Source organism: Gadus chalcogrammus, chromosome 8 (assembly GCF_026213295.1).
Source record: "Gadus chalcogrammus isolate NIFS_2021 chromosome 8, NIFS_Gcha_1.0, whole genome shotgun sequence".
NCBI classification, from domain to species: Eukaryota; Metazoa; Chordata; class Actinopteri; order Gadiformes; family Gadidae; genus Gadus; species Gadus chalcogrammus.
In genome coordinates, this window is record NC_079419.1 from 28342604 (window position 1) to 28364882 (window position 22279).

Below are 22279 nucleotides of genomic sequence, written 5' to 3' on the forward strand. Positions count from 1 at the left end.
CAAAAAGTCAGTTCTGCAATGTGTGCTTCATAGAGTGTAAAGCATAATATACACCAATACAGATAATAAAAAAATGCCAATCATACATTTTTTAATTTGCACTTAAGAGGCAGGGGGTTGTGAGGGGAAAATGCTCTAGGTCTATTGAATGATTATACAGTGCTGATATTTAATGGAAAGTTATTCGCTGTGAGGCAAGAAACACTGCTGACTTAAAAAGCACATTCAGTTTGATCTTATTATCTTTTCTAGTCATCGAGAGATTTTGCCTGCCCACTGATGCTAAAGTTACATACAAGGATGCAACAGGGACAGAAGTTGATGAAGAAATATTCAGCGACCTCGTTGGACAAGGCAATGTGGTGCTGACAATTTTCTCAGATCAGGGTGAGATATAAAGGCAGGCATAATTAAGCACTACACCTTACAGAATATAATTACTAACATGTTTTCTATTCCTTTAGAATTCTCTGACAGCTCCTTGTATTCTGCTTCTGGGCTGTCTGACTCAAGCTTGACGTGATACTGCGTCTGCCAAACAGGTTTCTTAATACTTCTTAATACATTTTTACACTCTTTATCTGGATGCGGATAAAAGCTGTTTATCCGCATGTTTGTTATTCTCATGTTTTTGTTTTTTATTAGTTGATTGAAGCTGTGCTGAGAGGCAAATCCGGAGGTGAAGAAGTACTACAGGAGTACCAAACAACAGAAACCCTGACAGATGCTGCAAGAAGACAAATGGTTAACATCCTGGTGGCTCACATGATTGACAATCATGGGTATGTTTCTCTCATATTGTCTTTATTTGTGCCAAATGACTGCATGGTCATTGCATTAAATGTACTCGTTTACTAATTGAATATCTCCTCTCAGGCACCTTCCCACTAAAGAAACCAGAGAGGATTATGCACATGGGATAGTGATGCTGTTCCCTTCCCTCAGGGATCCATATTCCAAGAAGGGCTATGTAATAGTCATTATTATTGTTTACACTTTCATGTAATGATAAAAAACTGTGTGGATGACATTGATATTTGAATTCCGTGAGATTGCTCATGAGCCTGGTATGACAACACATTTCATTTATTTTTCATTTCAGGAACACTTCTATGATTCTGCAAGCAGCACAGGATACATTTCTTGGCGTCTGAAAACAGTCCAGAGGAAGATTCGTCAAGGATCTGCAGTGCCACCAAATAGCGCTATTTGCTCTTCTCCAGGAGGCCCAAATTTCCAAAGAACTGTTCATGTTGAAAGGCAGCTTGATGGTGATGCTTGCCAAGAGGCCATGTCTTTGCTCAACCATACCACAGACAATTCCCTGATTTTCCAGAAGATGAGAGAGACCTTTCTGCACCGTCAGAAGCTCGTTAATGACCCAGGCAGAAGTGTTGATATCCTCTCCAGCTTCCCAAGATTCCTGGATACAAAAGGATTGGTAAGTTTGAGATGAGATGTTTTAGAATGGCTAGAAATTTGAAAGTATTTCCTGTTGTTGAATATCTTCTTTCTTAAAGGTGGACCAAGACTTCACTCTCCTATTTGATGATGACACATCCTCCAGGCTTCTTCAGAAATGGGATTTGTTCTTCAAGCCAAATGTCATAAAAGAGGCTAAGCAGCTCACTTCAACACCAGAGTTGCGTCACTTGGTGCAGTCAGCAGAAAGTCCCCAAGGAGATGATCTTGATGAGGAAACAAGTGAGTTGTTTTTGTTTAATGCATTTGCTATAATTGCAGTTGAACTCTAACTGCAATATTTCCTTTGTTTATTCTGTGTATCTCTTGAGCGTTGATCAGATTTTTTGGATAAATGTGACTAATAGATGGATGACTGTTTAAAACTTTCTCATAATGCCTCCTTGTTCTCATTCAAACTTGAAAAGTATTAAATTTGAAGTTTTCAGTTAATTATTTTGTGTCTCTTGGTCCTCAGCCTACGACCAAGAAATGGTCTCTCTGTTGTTGCTGTTACATCTCCTTCCACCACCTCCAGGGGGACTGAAGTCTCCAAAAATTAGTGCATCTGATGCAGTTGAGAGACTTGTTGTCTTTCATAAGGTATTTATATTATTACGTTGATTATAATAATTGTCACGTCACCTTCTTAGCCACATGTAAATGAGGGTTGCTAAAAAATTGGATGGTATTTTAATTAAGTCTTCATTCCCATCCTGCACTAGCCAATGAGAAGATGTATGAATAATCACTTCCATAATGTTGTTTTCTCTGTGGCTGTACATAATTCTTGTGTCTAATGTTCAGTTTTCATATTTCTACCCTAGTCATGCTGCAGTTTGGAGGAGCATCTCCGCAACCAGCAGGGTCGACAGCCATACCTCCTTGCGGTCGGGAGTCAGAAGAGCAAGATTGACAGCTTCTACATCACCATGGATAAGCATCTCATCCCATGCAAGGCAATCCGCTTCCTCGGGGCATGCGATGAACTTTTCAAAGCACATTTTGTGTTTAATTTGTCTTACGATGTGGCACTAGTGAATTTTTACACGTTCTTGCAGACAACAGTGTATAACATTGATGTGGGGAAAATGAAGGAGTCGCCCAGACTTAGAGAATTGAGAGCGAGACTGCTTAACCATCCAGGAGCACTTACACCTTGTGAATAAGAATACTTTTGGTTGGAGATCACGTTATTTTTTTGTCTAATAAGCTATTTACAGAGGGTGTGGAAAGATGTCTATTAAAAGGTGTGGAAAGATGTCTATTAAAAATGTCTGAGCTTAGATTTGATAAACCTTTTGATATTCAAAGCTTGTATAATAACAATAATAATAATACATTTAATTTAGAGGCGCCTTTCAAGACACCCAAGGTCACCTTACATAGCATATAGTCATCATACATTTTTTAAAAAACAAGACATTGTGGAATAAATAAATAAATAAACATAAGCAATAAGAAATAAATAAAACAAAAACAAGACAAAACAAAACAAAGAAAAAAACAATCAAACAAAACACTGATCAGTTAGACGTTGTGTGCGAGTTTGAACAGGTGAGTTTTGAGTTGTGACTTGAAGGTTGTAATGGTGTCTGACTGTTTTATGTGTGGGGGGAGGGAGTTCCAGAGCCTGGGTGCTGAACAGCTGAATGACCGGGCACCCATTGAAGTGAGTCGTGATGTGGGGATACATAGTAGTCCAGCAGAGGTTGAGCGGAGGGAGCGGGAGGGAGTGTATTCTTGGAGGAGGTCGCAGAGATAACTAGGGGCTAGGTTGTGGAGAGCTTTGTAGGTGAGGAGTAGGGTTTTGTATTGGATGCGGTAGTGTACTGGGAGCCAGTGAAGTTGAATGAGGACAGGGGTGATGTGGTCAGATGATTTGGTGCGGGTGATGATCCGGGCGGCTGAGTTCTGAATGATCTGCAGTCTGTTGATGAGTTTGGTGGGGAGTCCGGTGAGGAGGGCGTTGCAGTAGTCTATGCGTGATGTGACAAATGAGTGAACTAGGATTTCAGTGCTGGATTGGGTCAGTGATGGGCGTAGTCTGGCGATGTTGCGGAGGTGGAAGAATGCAGTCCGGGTGATGTTGTGAATATGGGGTGCGAATGAGAGGGTGTTGTCCAGGATGACGCCGAGGCTCTTTACTTTGGAGGAGAAGGGTACTGGGAATCCATCGATAATTATGAGTGGAGCTGGGGTGTGTTGTGATTTAGTGAGGGTGGATTTGGATCCGATGAGCAGGGCCTCGGTCTTGTTTCCATTGAGTTTCAGGAAGTTCCTGCTCAACCAGCTCCGGATCTCTTCCAGGCACGTGATGAGGGAGGTGGGGGGGATGGCAGCGGTGGGTTTGGTGGAGATGTAGACCTGTGTGTCGTCAGCGTAGCAATGAAAATGGACCCCATGGTGACGGAGGAGTGTGCCCAGCGGGAGGAGGTAAGTGGTGAAGAGGAGTGGACCCAAGACTGACCCCTGGGGGACACCCAGTGAGACACCTGAACACCCAGACTTGTGGTTGCTTAGTTGAACAAATTGTTGACGGCCGGTGAGGTAGGATGTAAGCCAGGAGAGTGCAGCACCAGTGATCCCAATACCAGCTAGGCGGTCCAGGAGCAGAGGGTGGGAGATGGTGTCGAATGCTGCGCTGAGATCGAGGAGGATGAGAATGGTGAGTAATCCAGAGTCGGCTGCAAGGAGGAGGTCATTGGTGATTTTGGACGGAAGCCAGATTGGAACGGTTCGTGGAGATTGTTAGTGTCGAGGTGGGACTGTAGTTGTGCGGCAACCACCCTTTCAAGTGTTTTGGAGATGAAAGGGAGATTGGAGATGGGCCGGTAATGGTTAAGGTCAGTTGGGTCAGCACCAGGTTTTTTTAGGATGGGAGTGATGGCAGCCAGCTTGAGAGTGGGGGGTACAGTACCAGTAGTGAGGGAGGAGTTAATTATGTTGGTGATCATGGGGGAGATGGACGGAAGACATGCTTTGACAAGGGAGGTGGGAAGAGGATCGAGCTGACAGGTGGTGGTTTTGGCTTTGCGGATGAGTTCTGAAACGGTCTGTTCTGTTACTAGGGTGAAGTCAGAGAGGGAGCTGATGAGAGGTTGGCCAGAGGTGATCATCCAGGGTTGGTCATCAGAGGGGGTGCGAGATGAGGCCAGTTGTTGGTGAATGGTGTTGATTTTAGAGCTGAAGAAGTCAAGGAACGCAGTGCATTGGGTGGTGGAAATGTCTGGAGGGAGAGATTTAGGAGGCTGAAGTAAGTGGCTGACTGTTGAGAAGAGGACTCTGCTGTTGCCTGTACCAGTGTTGATGAGGTTGGAGTAGTATGAGGTTTTTGAGACATTTCCACCACCCAATGCACTGCGTTCCTTGACTTCTTCAGCTCTAAAATCAACACCATTCACCAACAACTGGCCTCATCTCGCACCCCCTCTGATGACCAACCCTGGATGATCACCTCTGGCCAACCTCTCATCAGCTCCCTCTCTGACTTCACCCTAGTAACAGAACAGACCGTTTCAGAACTCATCCGCAAAGCCAAAACCACCACCTGTCAGCTCGATCCTCTTCCCACCTCCCTTGTCAAAGCATGTCTTCCGTCCATCTCCCCCATGATCACCAACATAATTAACTCCTCCCTCACTACTGGTACTGTACCCCCCACTCTCAAGCTGGCTGCCATCACTCCCATCCTAAAAAAACCTGGTGCTGACCCAACTGACCTTAACCATTACCGGCCCATCTCCAATCTCCCTTTCATCTCCAAAACACTTGAAAGGGTGGTTGCCGCACAACTACAGTCCCACCTCGACACTAACAATCTCCACGAACCGTTCCAATCTGGCTTCCGTCCAAAATCACCAATGACCTCCTCCTTGCAGCCGACTCTGGATTACTCACCATTCTCATCCTCCTCGATCTCAGCGCAGCATTCGACACCATCTCCCACCCTCTGCTCCTGGACCGCCTAGCTGGTATTGGGATCACTGGTGCTGCACTCTCCTGGCTTACATCCTACCTCACCGGCCGTCAACAATTTGTTCAACTAAGCAACCACAAGTCTGGGTGTTCAGGTGTCTCACTGGGTGTCCCCCAGGGGTCAGTCTTGGGTCCACTCCTCTTCACCACTTACCTCCTCCCGCTGGGCACACTCCTCCGTCACCATGGGGTCCATTTTCATTGCTACGCTGACGACACACAGGTCTACATCTCCACCAAACCCACCGCTGCCATCCCCCCCACCTCCCTCATCACGTGCCTGGAAGAGATCCGGAGCTGGTTGAGCAGGAACTTCCTGAAACTCAATGGAAACAAGACCGAGGCCCTGCTCATCGGATCCAAATCCACCCTCACTAAATCACAACACACCCCAGCTCCACTCATAATTATCGATGGATTCCCAGTACCCTTCTCCTCCAAAGTAAAGAGCCTCGGCGTCATCCTGGACAACACCCTCTCATTCGCACCCCATATTCACAACATCACCCGGACTGCATTCTTCCACCTCCGCAACATCGCCAGACTACGCCCATCACTGACCCAATCCAGCACTGAAATCCTAGTTCACTCATTTGTCACATCACGCATAGACTACTGCAACGCCCTCCTCACCGGACTCCCCACCAAACTCATCAACAGACTGCAGATCATTCAGAACTCAGCCGCCCGGATCATCACCCGCACCAAATCATCTGGGAGGGAGGAAGGGAGGAAGCTGGGGGAGGGTTGGGGTAGGAGCTGATCATGGTGGAGAGGTCTGTGGTGTTGATAAGTTTGATGTTTCTGAAGGAGATGGTCCGTTGTTCCTTGGTTTTGTGTAGTTGGGTATGAAGGTCAAAAAGTACAGCTTTGTGGTCAGAGATGGGGAAATCAATGACATCAAGGTTAGTGGGAGTGATGTCAGTGCAGCAGATTAAATCCAGAATGTGACCTTTGTTATGGGTTGGGAGGTTGACATGTTGTGTGATGCCAAGTAGGGCTGCAGGATATATCGGCTATGCACGATATATCGATATAATTTCCAAGGGGATACAAGATTTGACAATATCGTTTATATCGATAAGCGTTAAAATGGTCAGTTTCCCCCTCAAGCGTCTGCAGCGCTTGCCTTGGAGACTGTGAGCGCGACCCCTCCCCCTCCCACTCTGTCTTTCCGAACGTGCCGTGTGCAAAGACGCCTCATTCCCGCCCCCACCGCCCCCTCACAACACAACAAGCATGGATGATACCCGTAAAGAAAACGAGACGGCGGCGGGAGACGAATTTGTTTCAAAAAGGAGAAACAACGGCTCCATAATGTGGAAATAGTTCGGGTTTAAAAAAAAACAGATGAGCAGCAGCTGCAGGTCATCTGTAGAGAGTGTAGCAAAACCGTTGCGACTAAAAGTGGAAGCACGACAAATCTGTTCCACCATTTACAGCAGCGGCGTGCGTAAAACTCCGTGATAGTTTCTTCTGCCCCGAAACCAGGGCCGGCGCTCGGCAGATGTGTTGGGGGCGCCCTCTGGTGACGCTCTTAATTAATTAATTAAAATATACTAAACAAGCGAAATGAAACCAAACATGTTCCCAAATGGAACGGAGAAGGGAGGGGGCGGGGGATTAAAGTTACGGCGCACTGAAACCCTCACCGTAGTACGCAGGACAATGCGACGAAGCCAATGCTCTTAATGGTAGCTAATGTGTGTAACCTACAGCTTTATATTGTTTTGCATAGGTGATTATTTTGTGAAGAAGGTGAAAAACCTCCCTTTTTTTTTAAACATGTTCACTCAATCCTGTTGAAAATAACTATAAAAAATCATATGTTGCAGTAATACTGACCTATGTTTTAATAAAAGTGCTTGCAACATCTCACATTTGGCTTTTGACTTACAAAAAAAACATCTAACCCAATCTATAGAAAATATCGAGATATATATCGTATATCGCCATTCAGCCAAAAAATATCGGGATATCATATTTTGCCCATATCGTGCAGCCCTAATGCCAAGACAGTCCAGAAGTGATGTGAAGTCATTAGCAAAAGTACAGGATGGGTTGTCAATGTGGATGTTGAAATCACCAAGGAGGATAACAGTGGGGGACATTGCACATACAGATGTAAGTAGTGATGAGAATTCATTGAGGAAAACGGCGGAGGGTTTTGGTGGTCTGTAAATGGTGACAATGATAGTGGGTTTGGGGCCTGAGAGTTTTACAGCTAGACATTCAAAGGAGGAATGAAGGGGGACTGTGACAGTGGTGACTTTGATGTTATCACGATGGAGGAGAGCAAGGCCACCCCCCCTCCCATTAACCCGGGGTTTACTAATAAAAGAAAAACCTGGTGGGACAACTTCATTTAGATGGGAGAAGTCATTTGGTTGTTGCCAGGTCTCAGTGAGGCAGAGAATATCTAGGCTCTGGTCAACAATAAAGTCATTTATCAAAAGGGCCTTATTACTGAGGGATCTGGTGTTCAGCAGACAGAGTTTCAGACAGGTGAGTGGAGTGTAGCAGGTTGCTTTGAGCAGAGGGGACAGTACACTGTGATTGACGGGACTGACCGTACGGGCTGTGCGAGGAGGGGGGCGGGGCCCAGTGGACCAGAAGGAGCGGATGTTTTTGTTGCTGGTGTGAGTGTACTGAAAATTCCGTCCAGGGCCCCGTTTCCCGATAACGATGGATCCACGCTCGTACGATCATTCTCACGATGGATCTTGCGATCCATCGTCAATTTCTTTGGAGCGTTTCCCGAAACTCCTCTTAACGTGAACGCGCATTCGCTGCACTCACGACGTCGTAGGATTGTAACTGTCTACTGACACGGTGCTGAAATGGGCTCCTTAGGAGGGGGAGACGCAGGAATGTCGCAGGAAAATTGTGTTAAAAAGGGTTAAAATATATCCCCATCAAGGACAACAGCAGAGTAGCCTACGAAAAAAATAGACTGCAATTATATGAATGCTAAAGACATTAAAACACAATTGATTAGGCTTAAACCGACATATATCAGTCCTTATCCTGAATGCACTGTGCGTTTCACGGCATTTTCCCCCCTTAAATAATTCCTCTTCACACCTGTGAATAACCCGGGAGAGGTCCATGATGAGGAATACAACGAAGCCCACCGTCTGGCCCGGTGCATCGTTGAGCGCACGATCGGGAGGTGGAAGTTACGCTTTAGATGCCTTCACAAGTCAGGCGGAGGGCTCCAGTTTTCTCCGGCCAAGTCATGCGCCGTGATATGTGTGAGTGTGACGGCTATGTTGCACAACATTGCAGCTAAGGGTGGGGTGGCATTGCTTGAACCGGAGGACGTTGAGGACGATGACGATGACGATGATGAGGAAGATCGGTGTGAGGACGGCCTCCGCCTCCCTCATAACTACGCGGCTGGTTTTCATGCGCGTCGAATAGTGATTGAGACTTTTTTTTAACCCCCTCCACCCTCCCTCATGTCACTAAACATTCCCGTCAACGTGACCAATCCCCACCATATCCCAGCCTTTTGCCTGCTCCTTTGCTTGTTTTTTATAATTTTTTTTATTTCTTTATTTTCTTATTTTTTTTAATTTATTTTATTTCGTTATTATTATATTTTTTTAATTTGTTTAATTTAATTTATTTTTTACATTATTTTATGCTACGTTTTATGAGTAGCCTATGTCAGTCTGCACAAATCCCCCCACTTTCTCTCACACATTTTGAGTGCCCTGCCTGCGCAAACATTTTCTGGACTGTCCCGTTTTATTTTGGCCATTTTAACATCTTTATTAATAAATAAATTAATAATCTTTATTAATTACCAAACTAAGAACATAAAGGCGCAATGCGTTTTAATAAAACGCATCCAATAGACGGAATGTCCGATGGTGTCGCCACTGAGGCTATAGCTGACGATGCTCTTAGCGTCCTACGAGTACCTACGAGCACCCCTGGAGTACTCGTTAGCTACGAGCGTTTTCAAGACGTTCGTTCCCCACGATGCTTTCGGGAAACGCGGTGAAAACTCTACGATGCCCTTTCGACGCACTTCACGATCCACTTAGGCTAACGACGCTTTCGGGAAACGGGGCCCTGAGCCTCGGTGGATGTATTTTGGTCGTTTGAGAATGTCCTGGTGGGATGCAAGCTGAGGTGGTTGGGTCCTTGAGAAGATCCGTAGACGTAACATCTCCGTTACCGAGTAACGGAGCGGCAGAGATGCGCTCGTTACGTGAGAGTCAAACATAGCGCAATCCAGAGGAACAGGTTAAAATCCACAGGTTGTGCAGTCGGAAGAAGCCAGCGGTAGATCCAGGCGATTATGGTGAAGCCACAGAGCCAGCACAGCGGAGGCAGAGGAGTGGAGCAAGCCGGTTGTAGCTACGCTGGAGACGGGGAAGCCAGTTGGACGGCGCCGGGGGTTAACAGCAGTCTAGCCGGCCAGCAGGTGTCATCCACCAACAGCTGAACGACTCCACGCACAAAACACCAAACAAAACACGCAGACGTTTAACGTTCAGAAATAAATAAATAAATCAAGAAAACTGACGCAGTTACTTAACTTAACTTTGTAGTCCGACCCGAGGTCCAGAAGGGTTTCAGACAGAAGGTGTTGAAAGTAAGCAAAAGAAAACTGATAAAAGTTAAAAGACTAGAAAGAAAAAGAAAATCGCGAAAAAATAATGTTCAGAATGACGTTCCGGTGAGCAGCAGCAGCAACAGCGTTCAAAAGGCAACAGCGTCCACCAACTGTAGCCTACGACCTCACGTATAAAACACGTAAAAATAAAGAAAACTGGCGCACTGACAATAGCGAAAAGTGACTATATATAACTAGTAAACTTAGCTAAACGACTAAAAACCAAAAAAAAAGACAAAATGTTCAATGCAATCGTGAGAAATATTGGAAATACTGAATAAAAACAAGCCATACAGAGCGGCGTTAGACTCGCCAGCGTCCCCGTATATTATACCTTCATTCACAATGTTGTAATTAAACTGACTGCAAGGAAGAATTGGCACAAATAAATTATTTGAAATGATATTGTTTATTGTAATTAATTAATATTAACATAAGTATATATTAAATTCATGAATAAATATCTAATAAATGTATTTTACATTTTTTCAGTGTAGATAATTTACACTTTAGGGAGTGAAATTAACACTACCCAAATAGTTAAAATGTACTCGGAGCAGTGTTAGTTGTCTAATCCAGCCGTTCTCAATCTGTGGTACGCGTACCACTGGTGGTACGCGAGCGCCCTCTAGTGGTACGCGGAGTATGAACGATTTTTTTAAGCAATTTTTTGAAGTTGAAGCAACCGTTAAAAAAAAAATCAGGGATGGGCGTGGGGAATCGATAACTCGAGTACTACTCGTTACAAATGAACTCGGTTGGTGGACAGGCAAACTCGAGTTTGCATACACACAAACAAACAAAGTTTTCTGAAGCAAATGTATCCATTTTCTGTGCGGCGCCACTAACGCATGCCGTGGGCACAAAGCAAATGAAATGTATCCATTTCTGTGTGGCGCGTTCCGTGTCGTGTGCAGGCACGCCAGAATTAAAAAAGTTAAGAGATGCGGTTAAAGCAAAGCGCAGCGAATAATTGAAATAGGCCTACTTTAAAGAAATAGGAGATCATAAGGTGAAATGTAAAATATGCCAAGCAAAATCGAGCTACCAGAGTAGCTACTACAAGTACTAGGCGGCAACATATGCTCCTGAAACACAACGGTGAGTTCGGGAAAGCAGACCTGCAGCAACCAAGTGTGTCGGCTATTTTAACCGCCGCAAAACGCAGCCGTAATCCCGGCCGTGTAGAGAAGATCACAACGCGTAGTCCATAGTCCATTTACTGCCGTTTTATTTGCAGCTTTAAATTATTTGCAATGGTTAGGCTACTTGTTTCGTTTTAGGTTTTTTTAAACTGTTACAGGCCTTGGTTCGACGTGATTTAAATTGTGAGACGCATAGGCCTATTTATTTTTGTAAGGAAAATGTGTTTTGAACGTTTGCAAAAATGAATAATGAATAGGCTACTCTGATAACGCTGACTGTTTTGATGGAGAATAAGCATTACATGTTTGGTTGGTAATATTGCCGTTCATCATCAGGCCTATTCCTGCTGCAGATGCGTTGCATTCTAAAAATAGATTTGATTAAACGAGTACTCGATCTCGATTGATCCTCGAGGATTTCCTTCGATCACTCGAGTTTACTCGTGCCCATCCCTAGGCCATGTACCCATCATATGCAATCATCTTAAACCTGCATTGACTAACTGCTGTGACGACGAGTAGGGGAAGCAACATTTTTGCAAAATCGTCCTGTGACGAGACGTTGAAAGTCTGCTTTCAGAGGCCAGACATTTCTGGACTTTAGGATGCAGCGACGCAGCGAATATTCTGCGCTTTCAGACAAGGCTGTGCGCTTTCTCATTCCATTTGCGACCAGGCTTCTCTTGGTCGCAAATAAGAGCGATGACTAGGCCTACTGTCATGTCATCGCTCTTAATTTATCCCCAAAAACGCAGCTGATCGGACGCATCACACGATTCGGAGGCATGCATCACATTTAAGGATTTTAAAAACTGATTCTTATTATTTTTTTAAAAAAATGCATTCGGAAGAGAAGGGAGACTAGCGTTGCTCACGGGTTGGAATGAAAGGGAGAAAAGGGGACAGAGTTGCCTGCGGAAGTGATGTCTGAGATGCAGAGACTGCTTCACGCTACCAGTGTCAGTTTCGTACGGTGTGGAATGAGAGTCCGGGAAGGCACTATTGCGCAAGTACGCCTGCGTGCTTGCGCAATAGCATACTGCCCGAGAATGCAGTATCGCTGCCAAATCTGTCCCTGGGAAAAGTAACGTTGCTTGCGCCGAATTGAAAAAGGAAACCGCTATAATGAAATAGCGGTAACATTTCCACATTAATTGATAAAATAACAGGGGATGGGAAGGGGGGATGGCTGTTTCAGAAGGGGGATGATTTTGATCATTTTAATTCCAAAGGGGGATGCCATCCCCCCTCAACTTGTGTGCTGGAAGCAGGTTGGATACTGAACCAAGTCTGAGGCTAAAGCTAACCTCAATCGACCCAGACATCACACTCCCACTAAGCATGATAGGCCTAATTTTCAATGTGTGCCTGAGTACATTCTCCTTCAAACCTAAACATAGTTTATATTCTGACCTTATGGCACTTACTGCAGTATTTTTTAATACTGAATACGTTGTTTTTCTATGATACACTTGTTCTTACTCATGATAGTTTGATTACAGTGTTATCGCAGTACACATGATTTCTCTCTTTGCTGCGCATGATTACTTATAACAGGATTGTTTGACTCCAGTATTTAAATATTCATGTTCAATTCTTTGAATGATGCAGTACAATTTACCTCACATGATTGGTTGACTGCAGTTGTTAAAATTAATATTCAGTGCTGTGAATGCTTTAATGCAGTATACTTGTTAATAACCTCACTAAATTGACTGGCATGTTATATGCCAGATGATATCCCCATTTGCTGGGTAGCCCTATTGAGGCAGTTGTTCAATTGTTAGTATTATCCCGTTGCAAGTGTTTAAATACAATACATGAGTTATAGACAGTTGGTTGCTTCAGTCCAGTCAAATTATGTGAATAATAAATCGTGTTATTAATATTAATGCCTTCTGTGTAAACTCTATGTAGTTATAGGCCTACGCACTTTATTTTAATTCCGGTGGTACTTGGAGAGCCAAATCACTTTCGAAAGTGTTAATTTAACTCTGGAGAGTGTGGAGCTATATAAACCCTCAAGTGTTAAAATCAACTCTGTGGGAGTTAATTCAACACTGGACTTTTTGCTGTGTACCTGAGGTAAGTAGCAGCCCAACATTGGCAACTACTACTACTATCAGAATGACAACATTTATTTTTAAAGATTTTTATGTTATTTTATAATTTATTTCCGGAAACAATTCCATGGTAACGTCTCTGCCACCAGTCTGTGAGTGTAATTTGTTGATTTGGAGGTACATGGTCAGGCCTTGGTCAGCCTACAAATCCCAGATGTGGAGACTGCAGGGATACCTCACAGAGAGGACACTAAAGAGCCATCTCTCATTCATCGAGTGGACTCATTGGTTTGCGAATGACCACAAAGATGCTCCCATGGGCAGATTGCGGCATGGCATTTTAAACAATATAATAGATAAGAAAAGTGTTTTTCATGCACATCATTTTTTCCATCAGAAGCGATTCTTACTGTAAGTAGGTGCTACCAAGGAACTGAGTTGAAAATGTTACACTCTTACCGCATATGATAAACAATACACAGGTTTCTGCCACGTTAATGTCAAAGGTGTTACGATGACAAGTTTGGGGATAATGCATCTATACAAAGTATTTTCAATAAAAAACAAATTGACATATTAACAATAAAACAACATGCATGGCTACACCATCATAAGTCGAACTAATTAGTGCCTGAATACAAATGTGTCCACAGACATGGTAACTAACGTATGATAGTAAGCATTATTGGCCCTTAACACTAATATTCAGAAAAAACACTGGCTCAAAAGGCTATTGGCTTAAGCAATACAAGTAGAGGCATATACTTTAACTTTATACCCTGAACTTTAAAACGTTGCAAACATGCAAAAACATAATTATATATTTATGTGGCATTCAGTCCAATGCTGGAAATATATCTGTGGCATTCAGTAGGCCAATGCTGTGATAAAATATGTAAAGTACCGTATTTTCCGGACTATACGTCGCTCCCGAGTATTAGTCGCATCAGTCAAAAAATGCTCCATGACGAGGAAAAAAACATATACGTCGCATCGGTGTATAAGTCGCATTTATTTTTAAACATTTAAACAGTGGCAGTTTCTGACACACCGTGGTCCGTGCTCTGATAGACAGGTGGTTGCGTTGCATGAAGCGATAGCACCAAGATGGACCGCCAGCAAAATCAGTGATATTCATCTCCTTGGCAACTACCTGGGCATGGAGACGCAACTGCACCGTTGATAAGCCCCGGCCAGCAGCATGCTGTTCAATGACCCATCTGTGGACTCGTTCCTCCATCTCTGGCCGTCGGGCTTTCAGCCCCCGGTTAGCTTTCTTTGTTTTTTTCATCGCAATTAGAGTTTCCTCGGCTTTTCGCCAGTCCCGGACAAGTTTTTCACTCACCCCAAACTTTCTTTCTGTTGCTCGATTGCCGTTTTCGGCTGCATACTTTATAATCTGCAGTTTAAATTGTGCAGTATAGCTTTTTCTTTTTGGCGGCATTTTATTTTGTGTTCTCTTTTGTTTTGTCTACGGTCTAGTTTATTTATAATTTATTCGGTGGTGCAGTAGGCTTGCAGCGTTCAGTTGTAGGCCTAATGAATGACGGTGCCATCTTGCGGCCGAAGATTATGTACGCACAATTTTGGCATATAAGTCGCTTCGAAATATAAGTCGCAGGGCAAGCCAAACTACAAAAAAAACGCGACTTATAGTCCGGAAAATACAGTATGTCTTATATCTTTCTGTTCAATAGATAGAACGTTATCAATCCCCTGTGGGAGAAATTTGTTAATGTTTGTCCCTATAAAACAATAATGGTAAAAAAATTAATACACGACGGTAACTGCGTAAGTCAAACCGTCCAATCTGAAGGCTCTACTTAACCACGCCCCCTACTCACTTCCACCAATGCAAAGCGAACAGAACTGAGTAGGGGATGGCGTAGCCTAACTAGTTTCCGAACGACCCAAAGAAACGCAACACAAATTCAATGAGAACATGTATGAGGCTTTAATAAAATCGATTTTTAAATTCCGCCACACATTTTTTAAAAGTGTCTCAAAATGAGGGCATGTCCGGGCAAAAGACGACGTCTGGTTACCCTACGTACGGGAAACCCATTTGATTCCTACCAGTAACACTGTTTAATAGCGGCCCAAATTGGTGGGCGCTATCCTGGTGATTTCTCTGCGTGAGAAATACGAAGTGTGGCGTGTGAGCGTGTGCATGGGTTGAATTGCATGTGTCAAAGTGACACAATTCACCCGCCAGCATACAAATCCACCCGCAAATGGCGGGTGGCGGGTGTTAATTTCCATCCCTGGTTCGCTATCTCGGGATATTGGGCAATATCCCATGATTGAGAAATCAAACTCGGGATATTGTTTTCATCACAAAATGTCCACTAATAAAAAAGAGAAAACCGTTAACAAAAACAAATAAATCCCGGCAAAAAGTGTCATCTTGTTAATTTTTGGAGTGTTCACGTGTAGTATACAGCTACTAAAACAATTATTCACTTCGCCTTCGGCGAATAATAGTTAATTAATAGCCTAGATAGATAGATAGCCTAGTCAAGTCTTTATCAATGCCAAACGACAATAACCGTCGGAATTCATTAAGGTGATTTGGCTCACACAGAACAGTGCAAGATAGGGATGGGCATTCGATTAAATTGTCTCAGTCGATCGTTAATCGAGAATTAACGATCAATTAGTCGATTGATCGTTAATATTTTGCATTAATATCCTGTAACCGACGGAACCGTCGGTTACAGGATATTAATGTAAAATATCCTGGAACCGACACCTTATCGTGGTGGAGATGTTTGCGTGTCCCTGTGAATCTGAGGGCTGTGTTGTCTGGAGCCTTGTGCTCCTGGTAGGGTCTCTCATGGCAGAGTGGTCTCAGGTGAGGGGCCAGACTAAGAATGGTTCAAAAACTCCAATGAACAACGAAAGAAGAGGAGATGTGACCCGGCCCAGAGGAAGCCCAGGGCCCCCGTCTGGAGCCAGGCCCAGACGGAGGGCTTGATGGCGAGCGCCTGGTGGCCGGGTTTGCCACGGAGCCCGGTCGGGCATAGCCCAAACAAACTACGTGGCACCCCCCCTCTCTACATCCCATGGGCCCACCACCTGTGGGAAGACCCGTTGGGGTCGGGTGCACAGCCACTTGGGTGGCAGCGAAGGTCAGGGGTCTCGACGGACCAGACCCGGGCGGCAGAACCTGGCTCTGGGGACGTGGAACGTCACCTCGCTGTGGGGAAAGGAACCGCCGCTTGTGAGGGAGGTGGAGCGCTATCAGTTAGATCTGGTGGGGCTTACCTCCACGCACAGTCTCAGCTCTGGCCCTTGGCAACTCTATTCTTCTCCGGAGTTGCCGACGGCGTGAGGCGCCGGGCGGGTGTGGGGATACTCATAAATCCCCGGCTGAGCGCCGCGGTGTTGGAGTTTACCCCGGTAGACGAGAGGGTCGCCTCCCTGCGCCTAAGGGTTGTAGGGGGGAAAACTCTGACTGTTGTTTGTGCGTATGCACCAAACAGCAGTTCAGAGTATGTTGTGGATTTCTATTAACGACTTATCTAATTCACTACAACTAGCTATAAGCAAGAGGAATCTGAGAGTCCAGGTCAAGTATAGATGGTTTTTCTGGGTCATACTGTGTGGATGTCAGCATATTCTCATGTCTTCTAGGTCCCAACTGTGACTTTTGAACATATATTATCTTTATACAAACAGAGATGATGAACACGTGTAAATGTCAGCATTGTCTTCAGAGAGTACATCAGATGGGAATAGACTGGCACCACTCACTGGTGCCACATGGCACCTAACATCTAGGGGAAAGGTGATCAGCTATTTTCCACTATTAAAGTATCTATATGATATGTAGGCAGGCCTAATAATAATCATAGTTTATCATAAAATGTAAGGTTAATTTCTACCATATATCCCCCCTTTGAGGTTTGCCCAAGCCTCAATAAAAGCGAACAATAATACCATCTCTATTACTTAAATTGTCCCATGTCCCCTTTATCTATTAATTAGTCTATGAGATTATGTGCCGGCGATTGGATCAGAATAGCACCACATTTGGCTACCTAGAAAAAACACCGCTAATCTAAGGCAGGGTTTTCAACCTGCATCCAGGGATTGCAACCTGGTGATGAAAAAGATTGCCAAATGTGGTGTATTAAGTCCAATATTTTTGACTCCCGCAAAGTATTCATAAAAGATCATAAAACCTTTCTAAACATAACACCACAATGTTTCCACATTCAGAATACAATCAAATCAAAATTGTACCTAAAATACCCTCATAAAAATCATAACAATCATGACAATATGTTTTCAGCACGCATTGAAAATCATCATTTTCAAAAATATGTGACACAATAATATACTAAAAATTAATGATTTAAAAAATATGCGTCATGATATTGTACCCAAACATGGACATTTCAACATTGAAATCTTGAGATTGTCTGCAGGCTTGCACGGTTCTGAATGGCTCAGGTGATCTTCATGTATTGGTGCGCAGGATACAGGTGGGGGGTTTTGGACAAGGTCATAGATGGCTGAAATCAATCCTTGTAGATCACGAGGCCGGTTCACATGGGGAGGTTACTAGCACATCTCCATGTACTCTTGGATGACACCTGGAACTCCTTGAGCGCTCACTGCTCACAGGCTCTCCATCCATCCTGTGAAGGGGTTATTAATTCCGGAGTTCTCCGCCAACTCTAATCTGAGGCACTATAATCCTTCCAGCGCCCTGACCACCGACTCATCCGGAGCTGTGTTGTTGGGGATAAAAGCACAACATGTCGCCCCTATCATCCCACACACCCCTCTTAGTTCTGCCAATGCATAACCAAGGCTAGCTTAATTTGATTGGTCATTCGGGAGGTGGCATCTAATTTGTTCTGATAGTCCTTCTGCTGTATCCATGGTAAATTTGGCAAAACGTTGCTGATTTTATATAAATTATACAATCAATATTTCTGTGAATGGTTGAACACAAAAACAGAATTCATTCAAACCCCTGCCACTATTTGATTGCATCATGTGGCTGTTACTCCTTGCTTGGCGGACGTAGTTTGTAGGCTCCGGGTGCGTGCTGGACACCAGGGCCAAAGGTTTTGGAGTGCGCTCAGATGATCTGAATGATTTGTGTAATAACAATAACATACAGCTAAATTGGATACACATAAGCGGAGAACAGGTAAGCGTCAGCGAGGAGTTAATCATGGACTCAAATGTTAATGCTGAAGCGACTACATCATGACAATTCCAGCAAAAAGCTGGACAGCCAGACGTACAGGTATGAAATCCTACGACACCTGCACTCACAACAGCGCGATTACTGGGTGAACCTGCGCCTACAGGGTAAACTCGCATGCCTCCAGTGCGTGGACCCAACAGTTTCACATTCGGCGCTCCATAATCCAGCTGTTAACGCAGGCATTCTAAAATTTGTAATCAAAGCAAGACTGCAAGCACTCCCGACACAATATAACCTCTCACTATGGTTTCCAAACCATCATGAACCATTCTGCCTATTGCATACCAATAAACAATTAGAATCAACAGCACACATATTGAACGGTTGTCCCACATTTAAAGGACTACATTGCACGTCACGATCGCATTGTCAACATCACAGCGAATGAACTGCGCAAAATACATGGACTAAGCACAATACATGCAAACAAAAGCATACAACTTAACTGGTTCAGAAATTTAAATGATAATTCCCTAGAAAATGTTCTTAGAGATTCTCCAAATACACCTGACATTGTTGTTGTCGATGATCTTTTAAAAACGATTGTGATTCTGGATGTGGGCTGTTGCTTTGACCTGCATATGGACCAGAGCATGTGAGCGGAGCGGAGCGTGGAGCGGGTGGTGGAGCGGAGCGGAAGAAATAGGTTGGAGCGAGTTGGAGCGCAGAGCGGTTTTAAATTCAAAGGCCGCTCCAGTCCGCTCCGATTTTAACTGCTTCTAGCGGCTTACATGTAGGTGGTTCACGTAGAATAGAATGGGTTTCAATGGGAGCATCCAAGCAACCTGATGGATAAAACGCGTCACGTGAGACCCTTCCACCACCCCCCCGCAACACTGACTCGTGTGCCCGCGAGAGTAGCAAGATGGAGTTTGGGAAGTACTTCGAAAAGCAAGGTGATAGGTCATATAAATGCAAAATTCAGGTCAAAAAGCGAGAGGAAAATGTAGAGCATGAGGAAGAATGTGGCGACATCATCGCTGTGGGCAAAGATTCGTATTTTAACCTTCGAAGGCATATCATGAGAAAACACGAGGAGGTGCTCCGCAAACACCAGGATGCAACAAAACGTGAACATTCCTCTTTTGCCAATTCTAGATAAACATTTTGGGTACAACATTTCCCCAAAGACCTTTTGTTTTGACTTCTCAATAACAACAACTTCCCGTAGACTAATTATTTGGAGTTCGATTATTTCATTAAATAATTTTGATTAATTTAAATACAAGTTGACAGTTGGCTGCCCTTGGATTCTCCAACTGCTATGTCACTTTGTCTTATTCAGTAGCCGCCTTTAGCTAATAGGCCCTATGCCTACAGAGTGAAATGACACGTCATTTCATGTTCATGTTCATTTCGTGTTCATGAAAGCCTGTATTTTAATACAACGTTCTAAAATAGGCCTATTCCATTATTTCTTATTCAGGCCAAGAAACAGCGAGAGCAGCAGACTGAAGGGCAAAGCACAGGAATAAAGAGTTTCTTCGCTACCGCCAAAGCCCCACTTGTAACAGGCATACGAAAGAAGCAGCTGGATAAAGCGTTCTTTAAAATGATATGTCTGGATTACAAACCACTGACAGAAGGAGGAAGGGAAGGAACGCGATATTTTGCCAGTACTGCCCAGCCAGGCTACACGCCCCCGTGCTACAACACGGTACGGGACACGCTGATGCCTGATGCCCTGCAGGAGATGAACGATGGTCTGCGAGACCTACTGAAAAAAGGTGACGGTTTCGTGGTGTCAGCAGACATTTGGACCAGCCGAAGGGGGCACAGCTTCCTAGCAATTGTGGCCACCTTCATTGATGGGTCATTCCGCGGACACACATCATTGCTGAGCTGTGACAACATAAAGGGGCATCACACCGCGGAACGGATTTATCAAATATACGAGAGTGTCCTGAAATACTGGAACATTGAAGGACGAGTAATAAGGGTGGTCACCGACAGCGCCAGCAACATGGTGAAGGCCTTCAACATCTTGCCTGTGACGGAAGAGACCACGACTGGTGATGACGATGGCAGCGCTGAATGTGACGAGGAGGAGGATATGCCTGCGCTGTCGCAGATGGAAGTGGATGCGGTTACAGCCAATGCAGAAAACATGATATACACCTACTTCACTGCCTCGAGTTTATATTTGAGATGCCCTATCCATCTGCTTCAGCTGGCGATCAAAGATGCCATTAGCGAGCACAGCAACGTCACCAGGCTGCTCGCCAAAGTCGGAAATCTGGTGAGAAGCGTGAGGAAGAGCACACTGAACACCGAAGAGGCGGATCGCATAGGTGTTCGGCCCACAACTGCTTGCACCACCAGATGGAGTAAGCCACCAATCATCTGGCCAGCTGCAGATGATTGATTCGGTCCTTCGACTCTTCCATAAAGACCCACTGTGGCAGTCAAAAATGAAGACTTCTGCAGCTCACATCACCCTAAACGAAGTGAGGCAGCTGACGGAGCTTGTTGGAGTGCTTACACCACTGGCAGACAGACCTCACAAACACCTTGCAGAAGGAGTTGGGGAACCTGGGGATGATTCTGCCCGCTGTCAGTGAATTAAAATCCCTGCTCACGAAGGAGGCTGCATTGCCTATGGCCATCGCTGCCTTCAGTGAAACATTGGCCAACAACACCACAGCTCGTTACAGTGGATATTACACCGACAAGCACTTACTTCTAGCGTCGGTACTGGATCCACGCTTTAAAACGGAATGGATAATTCGTGACGAGCATGTATGCAACAGGCTTGGGGAGATCCGCGACCTCCTTGTGGAGGAAACTGAACGAATGAACTCTCCTCTCGGAGCACCAAACCCGACACACACCTCATCTGAAGCCCCTGAGTCTGAAGACTCTGAACCAAAAAAGTCACGACTGTTTGGGTCATACTTCAGCGAGCAGCTGCGCACTCCTGAAGACGTCAAAGGAGAAGTGGAAAAATTCCTTTCGACCCCACGGCAGAATCCTGACACTGATGTCATTCAATATTGGATGGAAAACTCCAAGCTATATCCCCGTCTGGTGAAAGTAGCTTGCGTCGTCTTCAGCATCCCCAGTGGCTCTGCAAGCGTAGAGAGGGTGTTTTCTGCAGCCGGGTTGGTGTCCAGAAGTCACCGCACAAGCCTGAAGCCTGAAATATTGTCCAGACTGGTTCTACTAAAGGTGAACGCAAAAGAACTGTCCAGATGATGCCTGAGACAGAACGACTGTTTTTTTTCTGTACACTGCGCCACCCTTACGCATCTGCCCAAGAGTCAGATCTTTGTTCTTTAATCGCGTAAAAGGCCTACGTTCACTTGTGAGTACAAGAATTTTTTTTATTTTATTTTTTTTTCATCAAGAAGTTGCATTGCAAGTTGCACTATGAACACTTTAAAGGTTTTTGTTTGATTGATTTTTTATCTTCAACTTTACATTTTTCAAGACTTAAATAAAGTCGTTCTTGCTGGTTTGAAATAAACTGTTTCTCTGGTTGTTGGCATTTGCTCAATGGAATAGACTTTATTTAAATTCATGTTTGACTTAAAACCTAAATCAATGCCTATGCTGTAGTCTGTGCCTATAATCTGTTATAGTCTGTGTTTCAACTTCACCACGGAATCGCCGAGACGAGGATTGCACATTGTATGATAAAAGGTGGGATACAATATCATAAAAACATACACTAACGTAGTCTAGTAAATACATTAATAATTAATCTAGTACCTTTTTACGATATTGGAATGAGTTTACGGGTATTTATCTAAGTGTAAACTTTGTCAGTTGTAGC

The 22279-nt window shown here is 44.4% G+C and overlaps 2 protein-coding genes across 2 annotated transcripts; both read left to right on the forward strand.

The window, feature by feature from the left end:
- Positions 1 to 629: 629 nt before the first annotated feature.
- Positions 630 to 2805, forward strand: LOC130386974 (uncharacterized). The gene is made up of 6 exons (XM_056595896.1): positions 630 to 782; positions 877 to 970; positions 1103 to 1441; positions 1521 to 1704; positions 1940 to 2064; positions 2289 to 2805. The coding sequence occupies exons 1-6, from the start codon at positions 742 to 744 to the stop codon at positions 2628 to 2630; spliced, it is 1125 nt and encodes a 374-aa protein (XP_056451871.1). The 5' UTR covers positions 630 to 741; the 3' UTR covers positions 2631 to 2805.
- Positions 2806 to 20056: 17251 nt separating this feature from the next.
- Positions 20057 to 21699, forward strand: LOC130387986 (uncharacterized). Its single transcript, XM_056597278.1, has 2 exons — positions 20057 to 20743; positions 20998 to 21699. Exons 1-2 carry the CDS (start codon positions 20057 to 20059, stop codon positions 21697 to 21699), a joined length of 1389 nt encoding a protein of 462 aa, XP_056453253.1.
- The last annotated feature ends 580 nt before the right edge of the window (positions 21700 to 22279 follow it).

What these genes read in the sequence shown, in the direction of transcription:
- LOC130386974 (XM_056595896.1), top strand. Translation starts at nt 742, where the DNA reads ATGGTTAACATCCTGGTGGCTCACATGATTGACAATCATGG. An exon ending in CACATGATTGACAATCATGG is followed by an intron (nt 783 to 876) that starts GTATGTTTCTCT and finishes ATCTCCTCTCAG; the next exon opens with GCACCTTCCCACTAAAGAAA. An exon ending in TGATCTTGATGAGGAAACAA is followed by an intron (nt 1,705 to 1,939) that starts GTGAGTTGTTTT and finishes CTTGGTCCTCAG; the next exon opens with CCTACGACCAAGAAATGGTC.
- LOC130387986 (XM_056597278.1), top strand. Translation starts at nt 20,057, where the DNA reads ATGATATGTCTGGATTACAAACCACTGACAGAAGGAGGAAGGGAAGGA. An exon ending in TCGCCAAAGTCGGAAATCTG is followed by an intron (nt 20,744 to 20,997) that starts GTGAGAAGCGTG and finishes CACCACTGGCAG; the next exon opens with ACAGACCTCACAAACACCTT.